The 20,467-nt window shown below is 61.4% G+C and overlaps 1 protein-coding gene across 1 annotated transcript in view; it reads right to left on the reverse strand.

The window, feature by feature from the left end:
• Positions 1 to 3,666: 3,666 nt before the first annotated feature.
• The window catches only part of LOC117653719 (iroquois-class homeodomain protein IRX-2), a 37,371-nt gene continuing 20,570 nt past the window's right edge, over positions 3,667 to 20,467 (reverse strand). The window contains exons 5-6 of the mRNA XM_034399571.1: positions 5,988 to 6,292; positions 3,667 to 5,561 (exon numbers count right to left, since the gene is read on the reverse strand). Of these exons, the coding sequence (XP_034255462.1) occupies positions 4,720 to 5,561; positions 5,988 to 6,292 (1,147 nt within the window). The 3' untranslated portion in view covers positions 3,667 to 4,719. The remainder of the gene's footprint in view (positions 5,562 to 5,987; positions 6,293 to 20,467) is intronic.

Here is a 20,467-nt window from a genome sequence, read left to right on the forward strand (position 1 = left end):
TGCGTAACGAACTGCACCGACCAACTTACTGACTGCCAGCCTCTTCCAGGCTTCGTTTCACAGCATCAAAATGTGGTACACAGGCGAGCAGCTTCCAGACGGACTTGAGCGTGACCCCACTGTCTCGCCAGGGCGGCTCCAGCCAGACTCCAGCCGGCCTGTGCGGCAGGTACAAGATGCCCCGATCCATGTTAACACCACACAAGCTTTTATTATTACGACGACTAGGGGGACTACACTGTCCATCGGATTGATGAGGGCGCCACAGAATTTTCCAGGAGAGGGGGAGGGGGCTGTTTTCCCAGACGTTCCCCCAGGACTCCTCCAGGTGACACGACATTTCCACGGAGATGCCCAGGCAAGTTGCCGAGGCGCAGGTATTCTCGAGACCGTTGTCCAGGTCTGGATTGATCCATCCGGTGTGGAGCCGGATCTCCTAAATCAAAACTGCGACATGGCCATGGCCGTACCATGCGGCCGGCTGGACACGGCCGAACCGCAGCGCTTGCACAGCGCCCTCAGCACTGTGGCCCTGTCATCGCACAATGGGGACATGGGGACGGCATAATTTGTCCGGATTGTAAAGTAAAATCAGATTAGCCATCTTGCAGATACGAGAAATTTCGCCTTCCTTTTTGCCATCGGGCATTACCATAATTGAATGCATTTTCGATACGGTTTCCTTTTTCCTTTGCCGGCGGCGGGTCCGGCCGGCCCAGGCTGCACACGACCCAGCGGACGTCCTGCGGAAGAGGCGGCTGGAGTCACTGGAGGGGGCGGCGGCGGGGAGGAGGTCAAGAAGATCGACCTGGTCATCCCGCGTTGTCGTCCGGGCTGGCGGCTCGGCGCTCCGCGCGGACAGATGGCTGCGACGAGTTGGGAAGGATTCGTGAGACAGAGAGACGGACGGGTCTGACGAGCAGTGCGTGGCCGCGCGTCACGGGGCCTCTCACTCGGCACGCTCAGGCACTCGACGACCACGACGCCGTGCCGCCTTCCGGCCGAAGGGCTACGGCGCGCTGCGACGGGCCGGCCAAGCCGGAGCCCGTGCCGAGCTAAGCCGATCCGGACAGCTATAGCCGGAGCAGAAAAGTCGGGTCTCCGGACCACCGGGGAATCACTAATGTACGGCGCGCCACGCCGCCAAGCCACGGGTCTTGTTGAGGCGGACTCCGCGCGCCGCGGCGGTCAAAGCGGGTTGGGCTGCAGCCTGGCTGACCCTGTGCGCTTATCAGCATCCGGCGGGTAATGAGACACTGATCGCTCTCCCAATTAGCGCCAGGTGCAAATGTCTCGCTGGACCTCCCCCTCCGCCCGGTTCGCCGGCACTGACGTCCTCACGTCGTAACCCGCCCCCCTCGCCCCGCGCCGCGCCGCCGGCCCGGCCTGTCCCACCCGGGGCCGCCGAAAACTCAGATACATATTTATTTCTTGGACCATAAAATTTCGGGAACACGGAAAGTGAATTAAAGTGTGGCGGCGTGTGTGTGTGTGCGTGCGCGTAGCCGTGTGGCTCTGTGTGTGTAAGATACGTGCCGCAGGTTACGGGCGCAGACATCGAAGACATCGGGCCAAACAGCGCTCTTGAATGTCACGATGATGTCGGCTGGAGCGGTCGTTGTGTGATGAGGCCCTCTCTCTCCCTCTCTCTTCTTTCCTTATCTCCTCTTCCTCTACTGTCCGCATTCTCATCATGCGCCCCTCCGTGTGTGTGCTCAAGTCCCTCGCAGACCTGCACTATTGCCGCGGAAAAATATTTGGCGTCGCAAACAATGTTTCTGCGAATGGCCGTATGCTGAATGGGGACTGCGGGTCGGGCCGTACTTCCAGGTAGAGACTCGTACCAATTCGTACACGGCTGAGTACTACTCATACACTCGTGCATGTCGTTCTTGTCGAGGGGGCGGGGGACTGTCCACTCTGGCGCCGCGCTGGTCCGGGCGGGGGCGGCCGCTGTGTCTCTGGGAGGGGGCTGGCGGCCCTGGTGGGGTGGTGGGTGCTCGGAGCATGAGTCATGCTTGTTCTGTCCGTATATTTGTTATTATTTTATACACAAGCATTGATTTGTTCCCGGCGGATTGGCTGGCGCGGTGCTCGGCCCAGCATGCCATACCGGGGACTTCCTGTCGCCGTGGTGCTGCCTGGCTGGCTGCCTGCCTGCCTGGCAGCGCTTTCGGACGGCCCGTTACCTGCCTCCGGCTGCCCTGGGCTGCCCGACACACGCGCGTAGGAGTTACGGGCAATTATGTGGCTGCCGGTGTCACGCTTTTTCGAGGAATCACGGCCTCATTCGGATTCGAGGCGCCGCCTTCGCCCTGTGACACGTTACGGCGTGGCGCCCTCGCACGCTCATTCCAGACGTCTTAGCGCGCTCTCTCTCTCACTTGTGGGGGCCTGTCGTAGCGAGAGAGACGGAGGAACCGCTCTGCAGGGGTACCTTTTGGTTCTCCCTGCTACTCTTTACGACATGGGAAATCACGATTCCGTCAAACTAACCCATTCACGTACTCATGCACCGCCAGGGCCACGGCGACGGGGACGCCCGATTCGGTGACTTGGTTTGCTTGGCAGAGTCCGGCCCGAATCTCTGCGTCGATGGCGCTCCGATGGCAACCACAGCTGTCCCCCCAACAACAGGCCAGGCCCCGCCTCCCCACTAAAACTAAACGATTGTCATTAGAAACCAATTCAGCTTGTAATATCTCATGCGACCCGGCCGGTCCGTGCCGGTCCGCGGCCAAGACTCGTTCGCAGAGTCGTAGCGTTGTCGAGGACAATGCTGCGGGCTGGGCCGTGCTGTGCAGCGCTGTGCAGCGGCGCTGGCGGGGCCGAGGCATGGCGGCCGGGCGGGGTGGGCTGCGCAGCGCTGCGCCGAGAAGCCCCTCAAGGGCTGTGGTCTCGTCATTCGGCCTGCTCGTGTCAACAAATGCCCTGAGCAGCTCCGCGCTTGGCCAGCCCGGCCCAGGGCCTGCCCCGTGTTGGCCCCACGGCGGCCCCACCTAAAACCTGGGGCCGGCCCTGCCGCTGCAGTGGGCCGGCCGTTGGACCTGGCCGCGGACTTGCTTGTTGTGTGCTGGCCATGCCAGGCCTGCCGGGTTCGACGCGCTGCGCTATTCAGGAAGTGGTGACTACATTTGTCTGACCGCCACGAAAGCGTTTCCCTTATCCCCCAAAGGGGCCATGAAACGGGCGAAGTCCACGCGGCCATGACCAGCTGCCATCACTTTCTAGTGACGGTGGCCCATGGCGGTGGCCTATGCCCTCATGCGCAGCCTTAATAAAAATGTCCTCGTGAGAGAACCGCACTCGCCATGGGCCAGCTCACACACTTTGCTGCCTCCCCACTTCTGCCCTCGAGACGACCCGGCCTGCTTATCATGCGCCGATTGAAAATGAGAGTCAAATCGAATTCAATATTCTGTTTACCACGCCGTGGGACATGGCCAGGAAGTTCTCTTTGTCTTATTGCCTTTCGCTCCTGTCTCTCTTTCTGTTTGTTCTTTTTTTCAGCGAAGAAGTGATAAGATATGGCTGAATTCATGCTCGTTGACAGGCGACCGGGCCACCCGGGCCGCCCTTGAGGCGGGATTGAAATGCAAAGTGGGCCCGAATCAATGACGGACTATTATTTGGGGGGAATCAAAGGTCAAATGACGAACGGCGCCGTTTATAGATATATCTCATCACTCATAATGCGTTTATTCTATGTACGTTCATCTTTGACACATAAGTACATATACTTACATAAAGGTGATCGGGTGTACCGAAGAATAATAAAAACAGACCAACAAAGAGGGAAACAACGTGTCACCCGTTCAAACAAGGCAGATCATTCGTGTGAAACAAAAGACTAATCACAACAAAGTGTGTTCGAGATATACAACACGTACATTCAAATATGTGAAATACAAAACATAATTTATATATAAATGTTGTACTCTCAACAACCACAAATAAATATATTTAAGCAACAAAGATATACAAATGAGAGCAGAGAGGCATTCATAATTGTATAGATTACAATGATACTTACAAAACAGTTTTGCTTATTTGCACGTCTACATGTAATGTACAGTTCATTTTCATAGATAAACTTGGAACATAATAATTTAATCAGTGAACCTTTGGAAATTTGCATAAATTGATAATTTCTGACCGATCCGAAATGCTTACATTCTGTAAAAAGATTAAATTTCGTTTACAAAACAATTATTGTCCTCCACGTATCCTAGAAATGCTTTGGCGTTCGCTTTTGAATTAGTCCCTAGACCGCCACCACGCCATTCTGACGTGCAGTGCGGCGGCTCACATTGCAATACTTTTCCAGAACATAGGTTTTCGTAATCATGACTTAATTGCGAAACACAAATTATTTAACATAATTTATCCCCTTATCCCCCCCCCTTCCAGTGTGCAAAAACCAGTTGAAAGAGTCTCTCTTCATCTCACGTGGGCTCTCACACGAAGTGTCCGCCTGCTGGCAACACAGAGGTCCCCGCTCTGTTCCTGTCCAAGAGTCCTCCCGCCACCCAACTCACATAATAAATACTCTAACGCGCGGCGCGCGCTTTTATAATCGGTAACTAGATGGTTTCGCCCTTCGCCCCCGCTCGGGGAAAGAGCATACAGTTTTCACAGCACGTTTGCCTGTTGCGACAGGCGCCTGGCGGACAGAGCCACCGGGTGGATGGGCAGGGCCAAGCCTTGCGAGGCCCTGGGTCAGGCCTTACTCAGCGGCACTGGCGACGACGCCGCCAGCTTGGCGTGCATCGTGTCCGACGACCCCGACGACGCCGAGGACGACGACGACGCCCCGGGGTTGACCGAGGAGGCCATGCCGTTGAGAGGGTGTCCGTCGGCGCCCGAGACGGCGGCAGCCACTGCGGCCATGCCGGCTTTGGACAGCACGGAGGACAGCGCCGGGTTCATGTTGATGCCTGGTGGCGGCGGCGCGCCGTTGGCGGGCACTCCCGCCGCGCCGAACGTCCGCGAGTACGACTCAAGCAGCGCCGCGCTGCTAGGGTGCCCCGCCGCCGAGCCGTAGAAGGACCGGTAGAACTCCTGCTGCGCCGCCCGCGCCGCGAAGCTGTTGGCGTGCATGGCCGCCGCGGCGGGGTGGAGGTGCGGGTGGGGCAGGCCGACGGGGCCCACCCCCCTGGACGCCAGCGGGGAGATGAGCTTCCCCGGGCTCGGGTAGAAGCCGGGTGGGTGTCCGGGCGGCGGCCCGTGGGGCAGCGCGTGGTGCGCGTCGGTGTCCTTGGAGGCCATGTCCGCCAGCGACCAGATCCGCGGCTTGCCGGGCGTGGAGGCGCCCGGCGTGGTGGTGCTGGTCGGCGGGGTGGTGGGCGGCGGCAGGCGGCCCGGCGGGAAGGGCAGCCCGTGGTACGCCGGGTGCAGCGGGTGCGGGAAGGGCGGCCTGTCGCGCTCCACCACCAGCTCGGGCGAGTCCGGCCCCGAGTCCGCCCGCGACTCGGACCACTCCGAGCCCGTGTCGCCGGCCGGCCGCGTGTTGGTGGGCCGGTCGCCGTCCTCGCTGCTGGCCGTGCCCGAGTCTTTGGAATCTGCAAGAGAGAGTGCCGGATTAGGAGAGGTCCCGAAAGGGGCGGCCGAGAGGCCGAAAGGCCGAGAGGGGCGTTATGAATGGCCCGGGACATGACGGCGAATATGACGGCGGATGTCACGGCCCGCGTCGCCCGCCTCGCTCCCCCTGGACGCCGAGGCGCGGCACGGCGTCGTGACGTCGTTATTGGCTGCCACGTCCAATATCGCCGCGCCGCCGCGCCGCCCCGCCCGGCCAGTCAATAAGGAGACACGCAGCGGAAAGATCCGCGGCTTGTTCCGCAGCGCAACGCCACGCCGCGGTGCCGCCTGGGGCCTCGGCGGGGGCCGTCCGCAAATGACGGCCACTTTGGGAGGGCACTTCACGACTTGTCTCAAGCAAAATAAATAGGAAATCTGAACTGTGAGTGACCTCTGACAGTGCTTACCTAGGTTATCCTTGTTGGCCTTCTCGTCCCGGTCGTCGTCGTCGTCGTTGTTGTTGTCGTCGTCGTCCTCCACCCGGTTCCGCGGCTCCCACGTCATCTTGTTCTCCTTCTTGAGGCGCCGCCGCGCGTTGGCGAACCACGTCGACACCTGCGTCAGCGTCATCTTGGTGATGATGGCCAGCATGATCTTCTCGCCCTTGGTCGGGTACGGGTTCTTCTTGTGCTCGCTGAGCCACGCCTTGAGGGTGGACGTCGTCTCCCGGGTCGCGTTCTTCCGCCGCGCGCCGTTGAGGTCCATGCCGTACCTGCAACAAACAAACCGGGACATGAGCACAGGCGTATCGGGACGTTTCTGGTTCCTGTTTCCAGCTGCAATCAGACGGTGGGAGCCTGCCGGGGGGGGGGGGGGGGGGACAAAACGTTGCGGGAGGCGCAGGCGGCGGCCGCTCCCACAGGAGCAATGCGTGCCTCGGCCTGCCCCGCCGCGCCCAGACCCGTCTCGATGAGGTTCTCTATGAATGGCAGAAACAAAGGCGAGCTGCTTGAAACAAAAGCAGCCGGTACTTTGTACTCGAACTGGTCCGAGGCACCCCAGGGGCACCCCAGGGCCGGGCAGGCAGGGTCAGCGCAGCGGCGAGGCCACCGCGGAGGCCACCGCGGAGGCCACCGAGGAGGTGGACGGGGTGGAAACGGCCCCATTGTACCGCAGGACAGCTCTGCGCACTGCGCGGTGTCGATTCTACATTTTAATTACTAAAGCAAAGCCACAGCGGAAAAGGCTTTGCTTTGCATTCAACTTTGCTCGAAAAATTAATTATGCATCAGGAGCCGTCGCGAGGGTTGGGTAGCGCGGGAGGCCCCCCGCCCGCCGCGCCGCGCCACGCCACGGGGGGAAAAACGAAACGTTTGGCTTTTATTCATTCGTCGAACAAGTGACGCTGTCACACCGGCCGGGGCGGCCACCAGAGTTCTGCAATGGGCGGGCGGTCTCTACCCGCCGCCTCAGACGTGCGAGAGAGACAGACAACGAGCGAGGGAGACGAGGCGGTAGTGGCGTGGCCGACGCTACAACTGCAACTGCCGAACTCTTCCGATTTGGCGGGTAGGCCTCTACCCACGGCTCGGCTCTGCTCGCTCCACTCGGCCCGACCTGCCACCCGAGCGCCCGGTAGCGTGCCGTGTGCGTGGCGTAGCCGGCGGGAGCAGGCGTGGCGTGGCCAGGCGAGCGCTCGTAGGCAGATTTGGTGGGTACCCGGTCTACCCGCTCAGTAGTCTGGTCGGGCGGCCACCCTACCCGTGGCCAGGCGCTGGGTAGGGTCGGGCGCCGGACCAGGAGTGGTGCCTGAGCCAACGGGTAGAGGCCGCCCGCCCAATGCAGAACTCTGGCGGCCACGCACTCCACGGACATGCACGCCCCTTGCGCCGTCTTTGTGTCGGCAGGTCAGCAGATAGCGTATCGGCGGCCCGGCAGGACAGGACAGCCCCGCTGACAGCGAAGCAGCGAGGTTCGAGGGGTGGCAAGGCAAAGCGACATCCCTGTTCGTGTGTCCGTGGCAGCGGTAGCAGTCAGGTGTAAACGCCCATTTTAACGGGAGCTTCTCTCCGGCCGCCTTTGCGTGGCGGAGACGAAGCGACAGCTAGGCGTTTTGTGTGACTGTGTGTGTGCGCGCCGTCACAGGGACGAGTCGAGGGTCGCTTCACGGTGTGCTTGCTGCGCAAGTCCCAGTCACACACACACGCACACAGAGGAAAGCTCTCTCGCGGGAGAGGAGGGAGCAGCCAGTAAGAGATTCGCCGTCGGTACTTGTGTCGAGATAACGGGTTGCACAGCAATGTCACACATGAGCCACACACACACAGTGGAGGGCCGTGACGGCAGCCAATCAGAGCGCGCCGCTCGCAGCGCCACCTAGCGGGACTACTTCTATTCGCCAGCCTCCGAATTACACGCCCTGCCAGGAGGAGGAGGAGGAGGAGGGAAATCTGGAAGAACCGGGAAAGAAAAAAGAGCTCGCTTTTTGAGCGGTGCGAGAGAGAGAGAGAGAGAGAGAGAGAGAGAGAGAGAGAGAGAGAGAGAGAGAGAGAGAGAGAGAGAGAGAGAGACAGAGAAGAGGCTCGCCGCTGGGGTGGGGCTGCCCTGCTACTTGTTAGGAAGCGGCACGGCAAAGCAAACACGGCCAAGAAGGAGAAGAAGAAGACGAAGAGGAAAAATAAAAAAAGGGGGATGAATCGTCTCGAAACGATTGGACGGGGAAAAAAGCAAAAGAGGGAAATGAACTGGAGAGATAAGGAGGCCGGAATTATGCTATAACTTCTGCTTCGGCTGCTGCGGCACTGCGAGGCTGCGGGGCGCGGCCGCGTGTTGCGGATTCAGGGAGGGCGGCGTTAAAAACAATATCCGGGAGATTGGCTGTGCCGGGCCGGGTGGGGAATAGGCGTCTCATTCAGCGGGCACGGCGGTTCTGGTTAACGGCGAACAGGTGTCTGGCGGCCGATTAGGTCTTAGGTGCAACATTTTCACCGAGGTGGGGGTGTGACCGCCATCGCCGTGCCGACGCCGCCATGATGGCCGTTTATCTTCGGAACGGGGGTAAACAGGCGGCGTGTGTGATTGCGAAGCCCGCCCCGCCCCGCCCGACTTCCGGATCCTCATTTGAAAGCCACGCGTCGTCGCCGAGAGCACCCAGCCCTCGCGCGTGCTGGGCCGAGCCGGGCCCCGTCGGGCCCCGTCGGGCCGGGCTGATTTGAAAAACAAATGTCGGCCTAAGGGTTCCGTTACCGCACCTCTTGACAGTATATTGGCGCCCCCGCCTCGCGTGTTTACACTGGCTTTCATTAGAGCGCCGGATGAAGCTCTCTCTCTCGCTCTCTCGTGCACGTACACACACACACACACACACGCGCTCACACACACACACTTTGCAGCGGTGGAACAAAACGGCAAGCTGTCCGTCAGGCCGGCACTTACAAGGAACAGGGCATGCCGTATGAAAAATTGCTGGGCACTGTTGGCTGTCCCTTTTTGCCCGCGACCGTTGCCTCCCTCGTGCTCGCCTATGATTGGCCGGAGCTTCTCGCTCCGCTCCGCGCTCTGCCGCGCGCTGTGAGCCGCGCGCGCTGCGATCTGATGAGGGTCCTGAATAAAGGACGCGCTCGAGGAGGAGGGAGGGGGATGGGTAGCAAGTCAACCGTGCGGGGGATTAAAAAATCAGCGGAAGACCATGTGCCCCGAGTGATAAGGGAGGCGAGGCGGAGGCGAGGCTCCGGGGCGCAACCGCGGAATCCCAAGTGGCTCACACACACACACACGTTCCAATGAAGACACACTCACACAGAGGGGCGCACTTGTCGATCACACGCGGAAGAAGAGGGTGCGGGCGACGCTAGCGACTTAAAAACAAGGCCCGGGGGTTGGGGGCTGGGACGGGCTGCTGGGACGCGGTCGGGCGGCAAGTCGCCAAAAAATATATATTTAAAGGGCGAGGGGTGGCGGCCCGGCCCGCTATCTGGTGTCCTCGGGATGGCTTATTCAAATTTCCCGGGCGGTGGCGTGCCGGGGCGTGCCCGGGCGTGCCCTCACGCCGCCCTGATAGATTCCAGCGGATTTGTGGATTTCGCTTTATTAGTTTGTGCCGCCCCAGCCACGGCCCCAGTTCCAGCCTTGGTTTCAGCCTCGGTTCCAGGCCCGGCCGGCGTGTTCCAGGAAGGTGATAAAGCCCGCCAAATCATCTCAAGTTGCGCGACAGCCTCTTCATCTGGCGTAGCCTGGCGGCGACGCGACGCGAGGGGGGCCCTCCATCATCAAACGCAAAGTGTGACAATATAACGCCCGAGATTGGCTCCGCTCGCAGAGCGAAAAGAGAGCAAAAAGTTGTTGTTTAAGTTGCGGTGCGCGGCCTGCGCGCTGGAACGGAGGGGAGGGGGAAGGAGAGGGGAGTTGAGATCTCTTCCACCTGGCGCTTGTGTGTGCAGGAGCACTGCCGGAGCACTGCCGGGGTGGGGGCCGTAATCAACTCAGGCAGGAAGGGCTGAGGGGGAGAAAAAACGTGCAGCGGCCGCAGCCAGGCTCATTCCGCGCGGCGCTCTCTCCGTCTCTCTCGCACTCATGGGGCGTCCCGTAGCGGTGCGAGCGAGACTGCCGACACGCCGCTCGGAATGGCAGGCGGCGCTCGGATCTGCGACGCTCTGCGACGCTCTGCGCGGTGAGGCTAAATGCTGGGGGCTTGTCGCTTGATGCCGTCCGAGAGTACCGGGCAGCGCCAGGCAGGGCCAGGGGCGGCATGACTGTTATGCCCGTTCAAACTCCGGTGCAGCACGGCCAGGCCTCCGCAAGCCAGACAGGATTCGCTGCCATAAACCAGCAGACAATGAAGCTGGGGATCGGCGACACGCCGAACGGACGTCGCAGTGTGTGTGCGAGTGTGTGTGTGTAGCCGGTTTAAAAGTCACTTACGCCCTACTACCAGAGGCTTTATCGCAAGGGCTGCTGATAGCAGGGATGATGACCAGGGTATTAACGGCGCTGTGGCGCTAGTTGCGCTGCCGGGGCGTAGGGTGGGACGGTGCAGGTGCGGCGATACCCCTGGATAGCGACATCTGCCGCGATGTGTGGCGATCCGCCGCGCCGCCATCACGGTCCTTTTCGTGATCGGCGTGCCGAGCCGTGTCGAGCAAAGCGAGCCGCGCACAGCACTTTGCGGCCTGTCGTACCGACGGCGCCAGGTCAGGCCGGTCAGGCCGACGAGGTGGTTGTCCGGAGTAGTGACCTGGCCGGCGTGGCGTGTCACGGCGGTGTCACGTCACGTGGTGCACGCGTGACACGGGGCGTGGTGTTAAGTCGCATGTAGGGTACACGTCGCGGCGGTGCGCCAATCATTTCCATACGACAATGTATACGTTGCGCCGGGCTGCGCGCTCGCGGTGGCGGCGTGTCACACGTCACACGAAGAGATGCTGAAGGCGAGGGGTCTACCTGAGCCGTAACAGCCCTTGCCGCCAGGCCGAGGGCCCGGCCGAGGGTGTGGTGGCCCACCCGGCCGGTCGCCAGCCCTGCCAGCCCCGCCAGCCCGGCACACCGGCCAGGGCGTAATGAGGCGTGATCTCGTCGGCCCGTTGAAACCCGAGACGGACATCTCGAATTTTCTGGAGCATCGGTCATCGCCTATTTGTGAGGGTACCGGGCCGCCGGCATGCCTGCCCGGCCGCCGCGCTCGCTGGAGGCGCTGGAGGTGGCCGTCCTCGTCGGCCGCCGCCACCATGATGGATGGAGAGTCCTCTCATTGACACCTCAAGAAGGCCTCGGCGTATTACAACACGCGGAAAGAAGACCCTGCTCATCCGTCACCATGGCGACACCGCCGCGACGCCGCCGCGGCGTGCAAGCGCGCAAAGATTCCCCGCGCATCGTCGCCCCACTTCCGGAGCGCTATTTCGGCCGTGCCTCCAGCCAGCCGCCTCGGCCGCCGCTGTGTCTACAAGTTTGTTTCAATTAATTTGCCCGATTCCTTTAAGTCCGCATTAACATCTATTTTCCATCCCCCCGGCCGCAATCGGCCTCGCCCCAGCCAAGCGATACCGCCCCACCCCCGGCCCTCGCTTTGTCGACTCTGCCATTACTTTGGAACACGGCTCTGATCAACTCCGCCTGCTCTGCTTCTCTCTCCGACCAACATGGCGTCGTCGGCGCGCCGTCCGGGCGGCCAGTGCCGAGGCCAGTGCTCGCTGTGGCGTAAGTAAACGCACGCCGACGGTGTCGCCGCCACGGCAGGGCAGCCGCCACGGCAGCAGCCACGGCCCCCCGGCCGGCCCCGCCCACCAGCGCCATCCCGCACTCACTCATCACGGGCTGGAGGCGCGGCGGCGCGCGGCGCTTCCAGCGGAGCGAGCACGCAGTAAGAGGGAAGGGGGGTGACGGGAGATGACGATTCTGCTGCTTAGCGGAGAGAATAATTAGTTTGTAAAGTAAGGGGGCGACATCAGCCAGACCCTCCTCTCCTCTGCAACGCTCCGCCACGCTCCGCACACAACGCGCGCCGTGACGGGCCGCCTCTCGCAACGCCAAGTCGCGGCCCGCGGTGCAGGCGAGGCGAACGAGGACGGTGCGACGTCGGCGACGTGCTCGCCCTTGGCGGCAGTGACGCAAATCGCAGCGGACAAAACGGGTGCACAAAAAAAGAGAGAGGGTTCGTGGCCGATAAGCCGCAAAGAGAGCAGTGCTGCTGTGTCTGTGACGGTCTGTGACCTCCCCGACGACGACGAGCACCGACGGGGACGTGCTCTTTCAGAGTGCCTTTGCAGCGCTCGCTCGCAGCGCGGCTTGACGCGTAGGTTAACATTTAATGAGTTTATTATGTGTCGCTGAAAGCGCCATCTGTGCGCCACGACTTGACGCCCCGCCACGCCACGCACTCGCTCGCCCGAATAATCGTCGACAAACTAATAAAGTCCTCGACGGCACGACGCGGAGGGAGGGAGAGGGGGTGGCGGTCTGAGCGCGCGCCCCCGGACTGTAATGGGCTGTTTACCGCGCACTGCGCATGCTCTGTCTCCCTCACACTCGCGGGCCGCGGCGGAGGGGTGCGAGCGAGACGGAGCCAGACCACTGTCGGAACTGTCGGGACAAGCATGCAGCACTGTCAGCTCGCTGCGAATCGCTGCGCCGCCTGCTGCGCCGTGGGCGAGCAACCACAGCCTGCTCGAGTGCTGCGATCGTCTTGCATTGCACCAGCCGTCCTGCTCGGCGCCCGGCGGGTAGGCCTCCGAGGCGACCGGACGCAGGCGTGTCCGCCGGGCCTGCATAGCGCCGCGGCGCTCACCACCCTGTAGCAGTGCAGCACTGCGCCTCGGCCGCCACGACACTGCCGCGGGGGGAGCAGGGTGGCTGCTTCCGGCGGCCGGGCCCCTTGCCCGGAATCCAATATGAAGCGGGGCGAGGCGGGGCGACCGGCCTTTGAAGCGTCGCTGCAGCGCTGCAGCGCGTTATAACTTTCTTTGCGACGGAATTCAAATATGACGCCTTTACTACTTGCTGGCCGCTCCGTCTCCCCTCCCCGCACAAGGCTCTCCAACTCGACGACGACGAGGAGGAGGAGGAGGAAGACGAGGCGAAAAGCGGGCGCGCAGCGAGGGCGGCAAACAAGCCAAAGTTTAGTTTAGTTTGTTCTTTTGCCGATAGACAAGGACACGGCACAACAAGGAGGCCCCAACCTTGCAAGGCGCGGACGACTTGGCTCGGCTGCCGCCGTGCCGCTCGAAAGCCGGCGTGTGATGCTCGGACGACGACCGGGATGCCGGGCCGGGACGAGGGCCGGGGCGTCCACTGCAACCTTATCTGCGTGGCGGAGCGTGGCGCGGCGTGGCGCGGCGTGGCGCGGGGCTTCCAGTGTTGCCCGATGGCGGCATTCCAGCGCCACCATCGCCGGCCGGCGTGTCATCGCAGTGGAGTGGTCCGAGCAGTGCGGAGCAGTGCCACTAGTACAGCCAGTGAAAGCGCGGCCAAGCGCGCTGCGCACACCGCCGAACTCTCGCCACCACACCGCCGGGCCGCCGGGCCGCCATGCCCCATCGCTATCCTCGAGTGCCAATTCCGACGCCGCGCTGCCTCGGCACTGCCGTGCCGCCGTTGTGCCCGCTGGGCGGGGCGACCGTGTCCAGGCAGCCACTGCCGCGGCGCCGGCCAATGAGAAGCGAGAGAGAGAGAGAGAGAGAGAGAGAGAGAGAGAGAGAGAGAGAGAGAGAGAGAGAGAGAGAGAGAGAGTCGGCCAGAGAAAAGGGAAAGAGACAGGAGAAAAAGAAGAGAGCTGGAGACGAGACGCGGCTGCGGCGCCAGTCCATTGAAAACGAGACTACAAGTACGGCGCAGTCTCTCTTGCTCCTGTTGCCTCGCCGCGCCGGCCGCGCCAGCCTCGCCGCTCTCCAGGTGTCTCCAGGCCGCAGGAGGCAGGCAGGCGGCCCGGCGGCGGTGTTTACAGAATAAAGTAATAAATACGGTGGCGGTGGCGCAAAATAATCACCTCGGAAACAAAAGGCGGCCGCGTGGGATTGTTCCAATCGCGGCATTGCCGGCATTGATTGTCATTGTTATTGTTGTACGTGGGAATGTGGCGCAAAGGACGCTTTACATAAATCTTTATTTACAATGGCGGCCGCAAACCGCGCCACCTGTAGCGCGGCGGGCGCGGTGGCCATGGCGACGCCCGGCGACGCCACGCAGGCCGCCCAAAAGCACTACGCAGAAAGGCGGCGGCTCTCGAAAGCACGGACGGCCTACCAACAGCCGCGAGGGCACTCGACACCACTAAGCTGATCACCGAGCCAGGTGGCCAGGCCGCACAGTGTGCTGTGAGCGCGTGACGGGACCAAAAAGCGAACGGCCATTGCAGGGGGTGGTGCTGGTTGGAGGCCGCGAAGAGAAAAACAGGATCAAAACGAAAAAAAAACTCAAACAAACAACGGTAAAAACTTTGGCGCACTCAGACCACCGCAAAGTGCACTGACAGGAAGCACATTAACATTGCATCCGAAATAACACGATTCGAAACACGCGGCCTCTCTGTGTGTGTGTGTATGTGTGAGTCTGTGACACGTTTTCGGCTGTTTTTTTTCCGGCCCTCTCGCCCGCCTGCGCCAAAGTTTGGTACAGCAGTGACTTTCCGTGTCAAACCGGCGGCAGTGGCACCTGCAGCAGGCACTGCACGGGCTGGGCCAAGCTGGGCCGCGCCGCCGGGCCGCTACGCCGGGCGCGTTGTTCCGTCACCATCAATTTTGCATGCGCCGTAAAAAAGGTGCGGGGCTCATCCATTGTGCAGCCCGGGCTAAGTGGCTGCAGACTGGCTGCAAACTGGCTGGTGACTCGCTCGCTGCAGACTGGCAGGCGACTGGCTTCAGACTGGCTGCAGACTGGCTTCAGACTGGCTGCAGACTGGCAGTCCACTGGCTGCAGAGAGGTGGGCGAAGGGGTTGATGCGACAACGCAGCGCACCAGATGCAGCTCGGCCTAGGGGAGCTGCAGCGACCAAGTGGCGAATGCAGTATGACTGCAATTGTAAAGTCGCGCAGGCTGGCGCGCCGATTTCACGGACATTTATTTTAGAGATGTTTTTGATAAGATTGTCGTCGCCAAGGAGCGGGGCGGGGCGGCGGCGCGAGTGCGTCCTATTGCTGCCATACATCGCGGTGACAGGGAAGGAAGGGTTGAGCACGTCGAAACGAAATTGAAACGGAAGAGATAATAAAAAAAGAACTCGGCCCCGAATTTGAAAAGAAGGGCGGAAGCAAGCGTCTGGCGTATTGAAGTCGGTCTTGGCCAGTGCGCTGATCCCAATTAGACTGGAAATAAGCGCTCCGGTTTATAGGCCGTAAACCAGAGGCGTACTGTATATGGTCATTCTGATGAAATGTGTTTCCAGCAGCGGCCTTTTGCCTTCCATGGCGGTGCCGCTCAGAAAATTGATTAAAACACACGACGATCGCCGACAGACAGCGCCGCGCGCGGGGGTGGGGACGGGAGGGGGGAGATTGACAAGCAGCGCGTGCGTCACGGTATCTGGCCGCACTGCGATTGGCTGACAATGTGTTATCTCCCCTTCCGAATGCATACATGTACCTCGAGGCTGGCAGCCGGGCTGGCAGCCCGACGGCCCTCCCTGGCAGACAGCCCCCCACGCGAGGCGCGCCATCGACTGCATGTGTCGCCAAGGAAGGTGACGCGGACTCACCCCCTGGAGCGCGCGCTCTCGCTCTCGCGGCGCGGCCCGTCAGGGTGCGAGAGAGTGCGGACCATCCCGGCGGACGTGGCACTCCACTCGAAGAAGGCAGAGGGCTGGGGCAAGGGTCAGCAGAGGGCGGCGGAATCAATCAGACTCGCTGGGGTTACACGGTCGCATCGCTATCGCACCGCTATCGCACGCATCGCGAGGGCAGCGAGATGGGGTAATCAAGGAGAAGGGGAGAATCAATAGTCTCGTTTTCGCCGAATGTCTTTTGACTGGTTTCCACTTGTACGCCGTGATAAAGGCTAATGGCCAACTATTGCTGTTGCGAAGGTCAGTGTGAGTGTGTGTGTCGCGCCGTTTATAGTGATCACACCGGCAGATAGAAAAGGCGAGCAAGTGTTACATTGGAGCTGACACAAAGAAAGCAAAGCGCTTTTAACTGCGAGCGTTTCTCCCTTTCGCCATAAACCTGGGGCCCGCATTACATTGTGTGTACTATTCGGAGCTGCTATCTGAGTTTCCGCCACACGACAGGGACGACGGTGTGGGTACACGGGTACAGCGGTACACGACCGCGGAGGCGGCCGAACCGAACCGGCCCGGACCGGACCAGACCAGTCGCCAGCTGAAGCGTTGTCACCGTTGTCACGCTCCTTCGAACGTGATGTATGGCTTTATAATTACGCTTTAAAAGCGGCGTCTCTGTCCGCGCGGCGACACCGCGACTCACACTTCGTCATGCCCCGCCATCCGCGACGACGCGACGCGCCCTTTTCTCGTTTCGCCCTTTTTAAAAAACGCGCCCCATTCAATTTCGACTTTGGACTGGATGCTTTGTGCGGCGGCGCGCGGCTCTCTCTCACCCCTTCCGCGGAGGGAGTAGAGCGTTGCGCGTCGAATCGGGCGTCGCGGCGAGCCGCGTCGTGTCGCGTCGCGTCGCCGGGCCCCGCGCCGCTCGTTGGCATGCGAGCAGGCCGAGCAGCGGTGCCCTTAATTACGATTCCATCGCGAAGCGTGTCCAGCCGAGCCGTTTGGCGGCGGCGTGGCGTCGCGGCGTCGCGGCGGCCACCTCGGTCGCCGTTGGCGCGTCGCAGTCCGGCTGCGACCGTCCGGCTGTTATCCAGGAGGACTCAGCTGCCGAAGAGTGTCTGTCCTCATATGTTTACGCATGTGGCCCTGGCCTGCCTGTGTGTGTGTGTGTCCACTCCCTGCTCGATCGGGGCCTTGGGCTCCCGGCCGCTGTGATCCCAGCGTAAGCTCCATTCAGTGACTTTTCTATTGTCGTTTTATTATGGAGGTGGGGCCGCGCTGCTGCCGTCGCCGTCCACCCTTGGGTCAGAATAACCCTCGCCACACACGCACACACACACAACGCGGGCTGGGCCGCGCGCACCTCTCCAAGCTCCCCTGCCAAAAGTACATTGATTTCTTTTCGATACCTCGTGGAGCCCTCCTGGCTCGCCGCAGGCAGGGCGGGGTGCGGAAGCACACACACTCAGCACACACACACACACACACACACACAGCGATATGGCCCTTCCTGCCGGATCAAGCGAGCAGCAAGCGCAGGGGCGGGCCTGGCTAGCCTGGCGGGCCGGGCGGGGGGCGACAGAGTGTGTAAAACTGAATCGGCCAGTCGATGTGTCCCGCTACGTCATTAATTCCCCAACAAAAGGCCATAGCCGGCGGGCTGCCTCCGAGCGGTGCGCGCCTCCGTCTCTCTCGCACTCGCGGGGCGTCCCCGGGCTGGAGTGTGCGAGGGAGACGGAGCGACGAATCACAGTTCGGAATCAGACCAGACAGGCCAGAGCCATGCATCGATAGATGTGTACGCCGGACAACAACAGTGCAGCGAAATAACACGGTCGGACTGGAAACAAAAACCACACACACACACACACGCTCACGCAACACACTGACAGTATGACAGTTGATGAAACTGTCGGGGACGCACATGGCGTGTCACCGCGGCGTCAACACGTCACACACAAAAGGCTCAAAGGTCCGGAGCACCCACCACCACCACCATGACGACCACGACGGCCAGGACGCCGACGACGTGGAGGCGGCACCGCGGCACCGCAAAACTATTCCACATTATTAGCCATGCGTACGAGCTTGCAAACTGCCTCCCGTGTGTGTGAGTGTGTCTGTGTGGGCCAGCCAGCGCCCGACGCGCGGTGTGGTGTGCGAACGAGAATCTTGTTAAAAAGCGTGTGTTGTATATACGTGTGTAAGTGTATGCATACAAACATACATACGTACACGGCGCTGGCCGTGCCGGCCGCGCGGGCCGCGTGCGGCAACCCGTTTTGATGCCAATCTTTCCGCATTGTGGCCGTTCCTTCTCCAGATCAGTTAATCAAGGCCCGGCCGGGCTGCGACTCCTCCAGGCCGTCGGGCCGACACCTCGCCGCGCTAATCACGGGCAAAACGGGGGGCAGTATGCCCTGCGAATAAGCGGTCTCCCCGCTGCGAATAAGCGTGCGCAGCGCTAGCTCTCTGACTGCGAATAAGCGTTCTCCCGACTGCGAATAAGAGTGTGCCGCGCCAGCTCTCTCACTGCGAATAAGCGGTCTCCTGACTGTGAACAAGCGTGTGTCGCCCCAGCCCTCTGACTGCGAATAAGCGTTCTCCTGACTGCGAATAAGCGTACGCCGCGCGCCAGCCCTCTGACTGCGAATAAGCGGCCCAGATAGCCATCGGGACAAGCCTCGAGTCGCCGTCAAGCCGGGCGACCGCGCCGTAGTTACACTTTTTACGATCTTTATACATACACGATGTTTACGTGGGAGACTTCAGGACTGCATAAACGCGAGGAAATCAACTGAATTCCGAAAACAGGTAAAAAACGGGCTGGACTTTGTTTTTGACGGTGTCTTCGCCAAAACCTGTTCATCACCGCGGCCAGGTGGCGGGCCCGGCCACGGCCCGGCAGGCCGAATGAATGGGCGACCCAATTTAAAGCGGGTCCGGGGAAGTGAGTGAAGCGGTGAAGTGGTGAAGCGGCGAAGCGGTGAAGCGGCCTGTCAGGGAGGCGGAGGTCAAGGAAAGTGAGCAACAATTTTAAGACGGTTGACTGTAAAACGCGAGCCAGCTGTAAAATCTACATTAGCTTTTAAGCAAGTCGGAGCCGCCATGGACCGCCTTCGGGCGCGAGGCGAGGGTCTTACATGCTGGCCGCTTCACCCATGCGCGGGTCCTGTCTGTCTGTCTGTCTGTCTGTCTGTCTGTCCGCTGCACGGATGCGCGCGTGTCGCTTGCAATGGCCTGTCAATGGCCAGCATGGCTACTCCAACGGCAATAGCGCGCTCTTTTAGTGGGGCCCTAGTGCACTGCCTGCACACTGCCTGCACCGCCATGATGATCCCCGTAAAACAAAAAAAAACAGAACCAGCAAGAAATTCGCGATAAACGCACGGGACGGTCGGCCGCCCGCGCGAGGTGGAGGCAGAGGACACGGTTTATGACGAGCGGTGGCGCAACGCGCGACGTGGCGCCAGTGGCTCCGTCTCTCTCGCTCTCGCGCGGCGGCCCGCGGCGGAGCGACAGAGCGCGGCCATCTTGCGCAACTATGTGTCCGTCTCGAAAGCCAGAGTGCCGCGCGGCGCAGCGCCGCAGCGTGTCCGGCCGGCGGTAAAAGGAAACAGAGCGATTACGGCGCCGATCGGCCGTAAAATGACAGGGAAACAAGAAAAATAAAAGCAAAACCAAAAGGCGCGCTCGTCGCGCCGCTCTCAAGGCGAGTCGCTCCGCGTCTTGCGCGCCAAATGCCAAATGCATGTCTGACTGCCGGGGCGTCCTGACCCTCGGCAGCACCGCGAGACCCTGGACTGCCATTTTTACCGCCGAGGCCGTTAGCTCAGCGTTATCAGCAACTCGTTTCGCATTTGCCTTTCCAGGTCTTACAAGCAGCAACAGTGCCGCGTGCTGGGATCCCGGTGCGACGGTACGACGCGGAGGTACGACGCCGAGGTACGACCCCCCGCACCGAGCCGCCAGCGCCGCCACTGCAACATTGCTGCATTTACAACTGACGGAATCGGTCGACGTGCCGACGACTCATCGACCTGGGCGTGGCAGTGCAGGGCCTCCTCACCTCCACACTCACTCACACACACACACGCACACACACACACGACCGTACGGAGAATGAGCATCACTTGGCTCGTCCCCCAAGACTCGCCCTTCCTCCTCGTCGTCCTGGCGGTGTCCTGGCGGTGTCCTGGCAGTGTCCTGGCCCCTCGACGACGGCGACGTGCGAGTCCCTGGGGGCGCCGCGCGCCTCGCCGCCGAGGGGCGGGCAAAAAAAGGGGGGAAAGTACGGCACGGTGCGCGGGCTGGCTGGCCCGGCCCGGCTGGCCCGGTGACAGATGACGCCTGGTCATTAGGATTTTACACCGGCGCGTTCATCACACATCGTGTTTTCTTCGGAACAAGCGCTGCGCCGCGCGGCGGGGCCGACCGACGCCGTGCGCCACACGCTGCCGAGCAGAGTCCTTTTAAAAAACGGACCCCGAAAAAAAAGGCCGAAAAAAGTTCCCATTCCGGGAGAATTCCACGAGACAACCGAAATTAGCCGCGTGTGCTACCGGTGGAGGCCCCGTGGGCCACGCCGTGCGCCACGCGGGCGGGCGGCGATCCATCACGGCGAGAGGAGAGGACCCCGTCGACTCGAGGCCCGGAGTATGAAAATGTTCGCTGCAACCGTCGGCGCGAAGGTGCCAATGAGATGCGCGGCGCGAGATTGAGGTGGCCGTCAACGCC

Source organism: Thrips palmi, unplaced genomic scaffold (assembly GCF_012932325.1).
Source record: "Thrips palmi isolate BJ-2018 unplaced genomic scaffold, TpBJ-2018v1 HiC_scaffold_8, whole genome shotgun sequence".
In the NCBI taxonomy this organism is placed as follows: domain Eukaryota; kingdom Metazoa; phylum Arthropoda; class Insecta; order Thysanoptera; family Thripidae; genus Thrips; species Thrips palmi.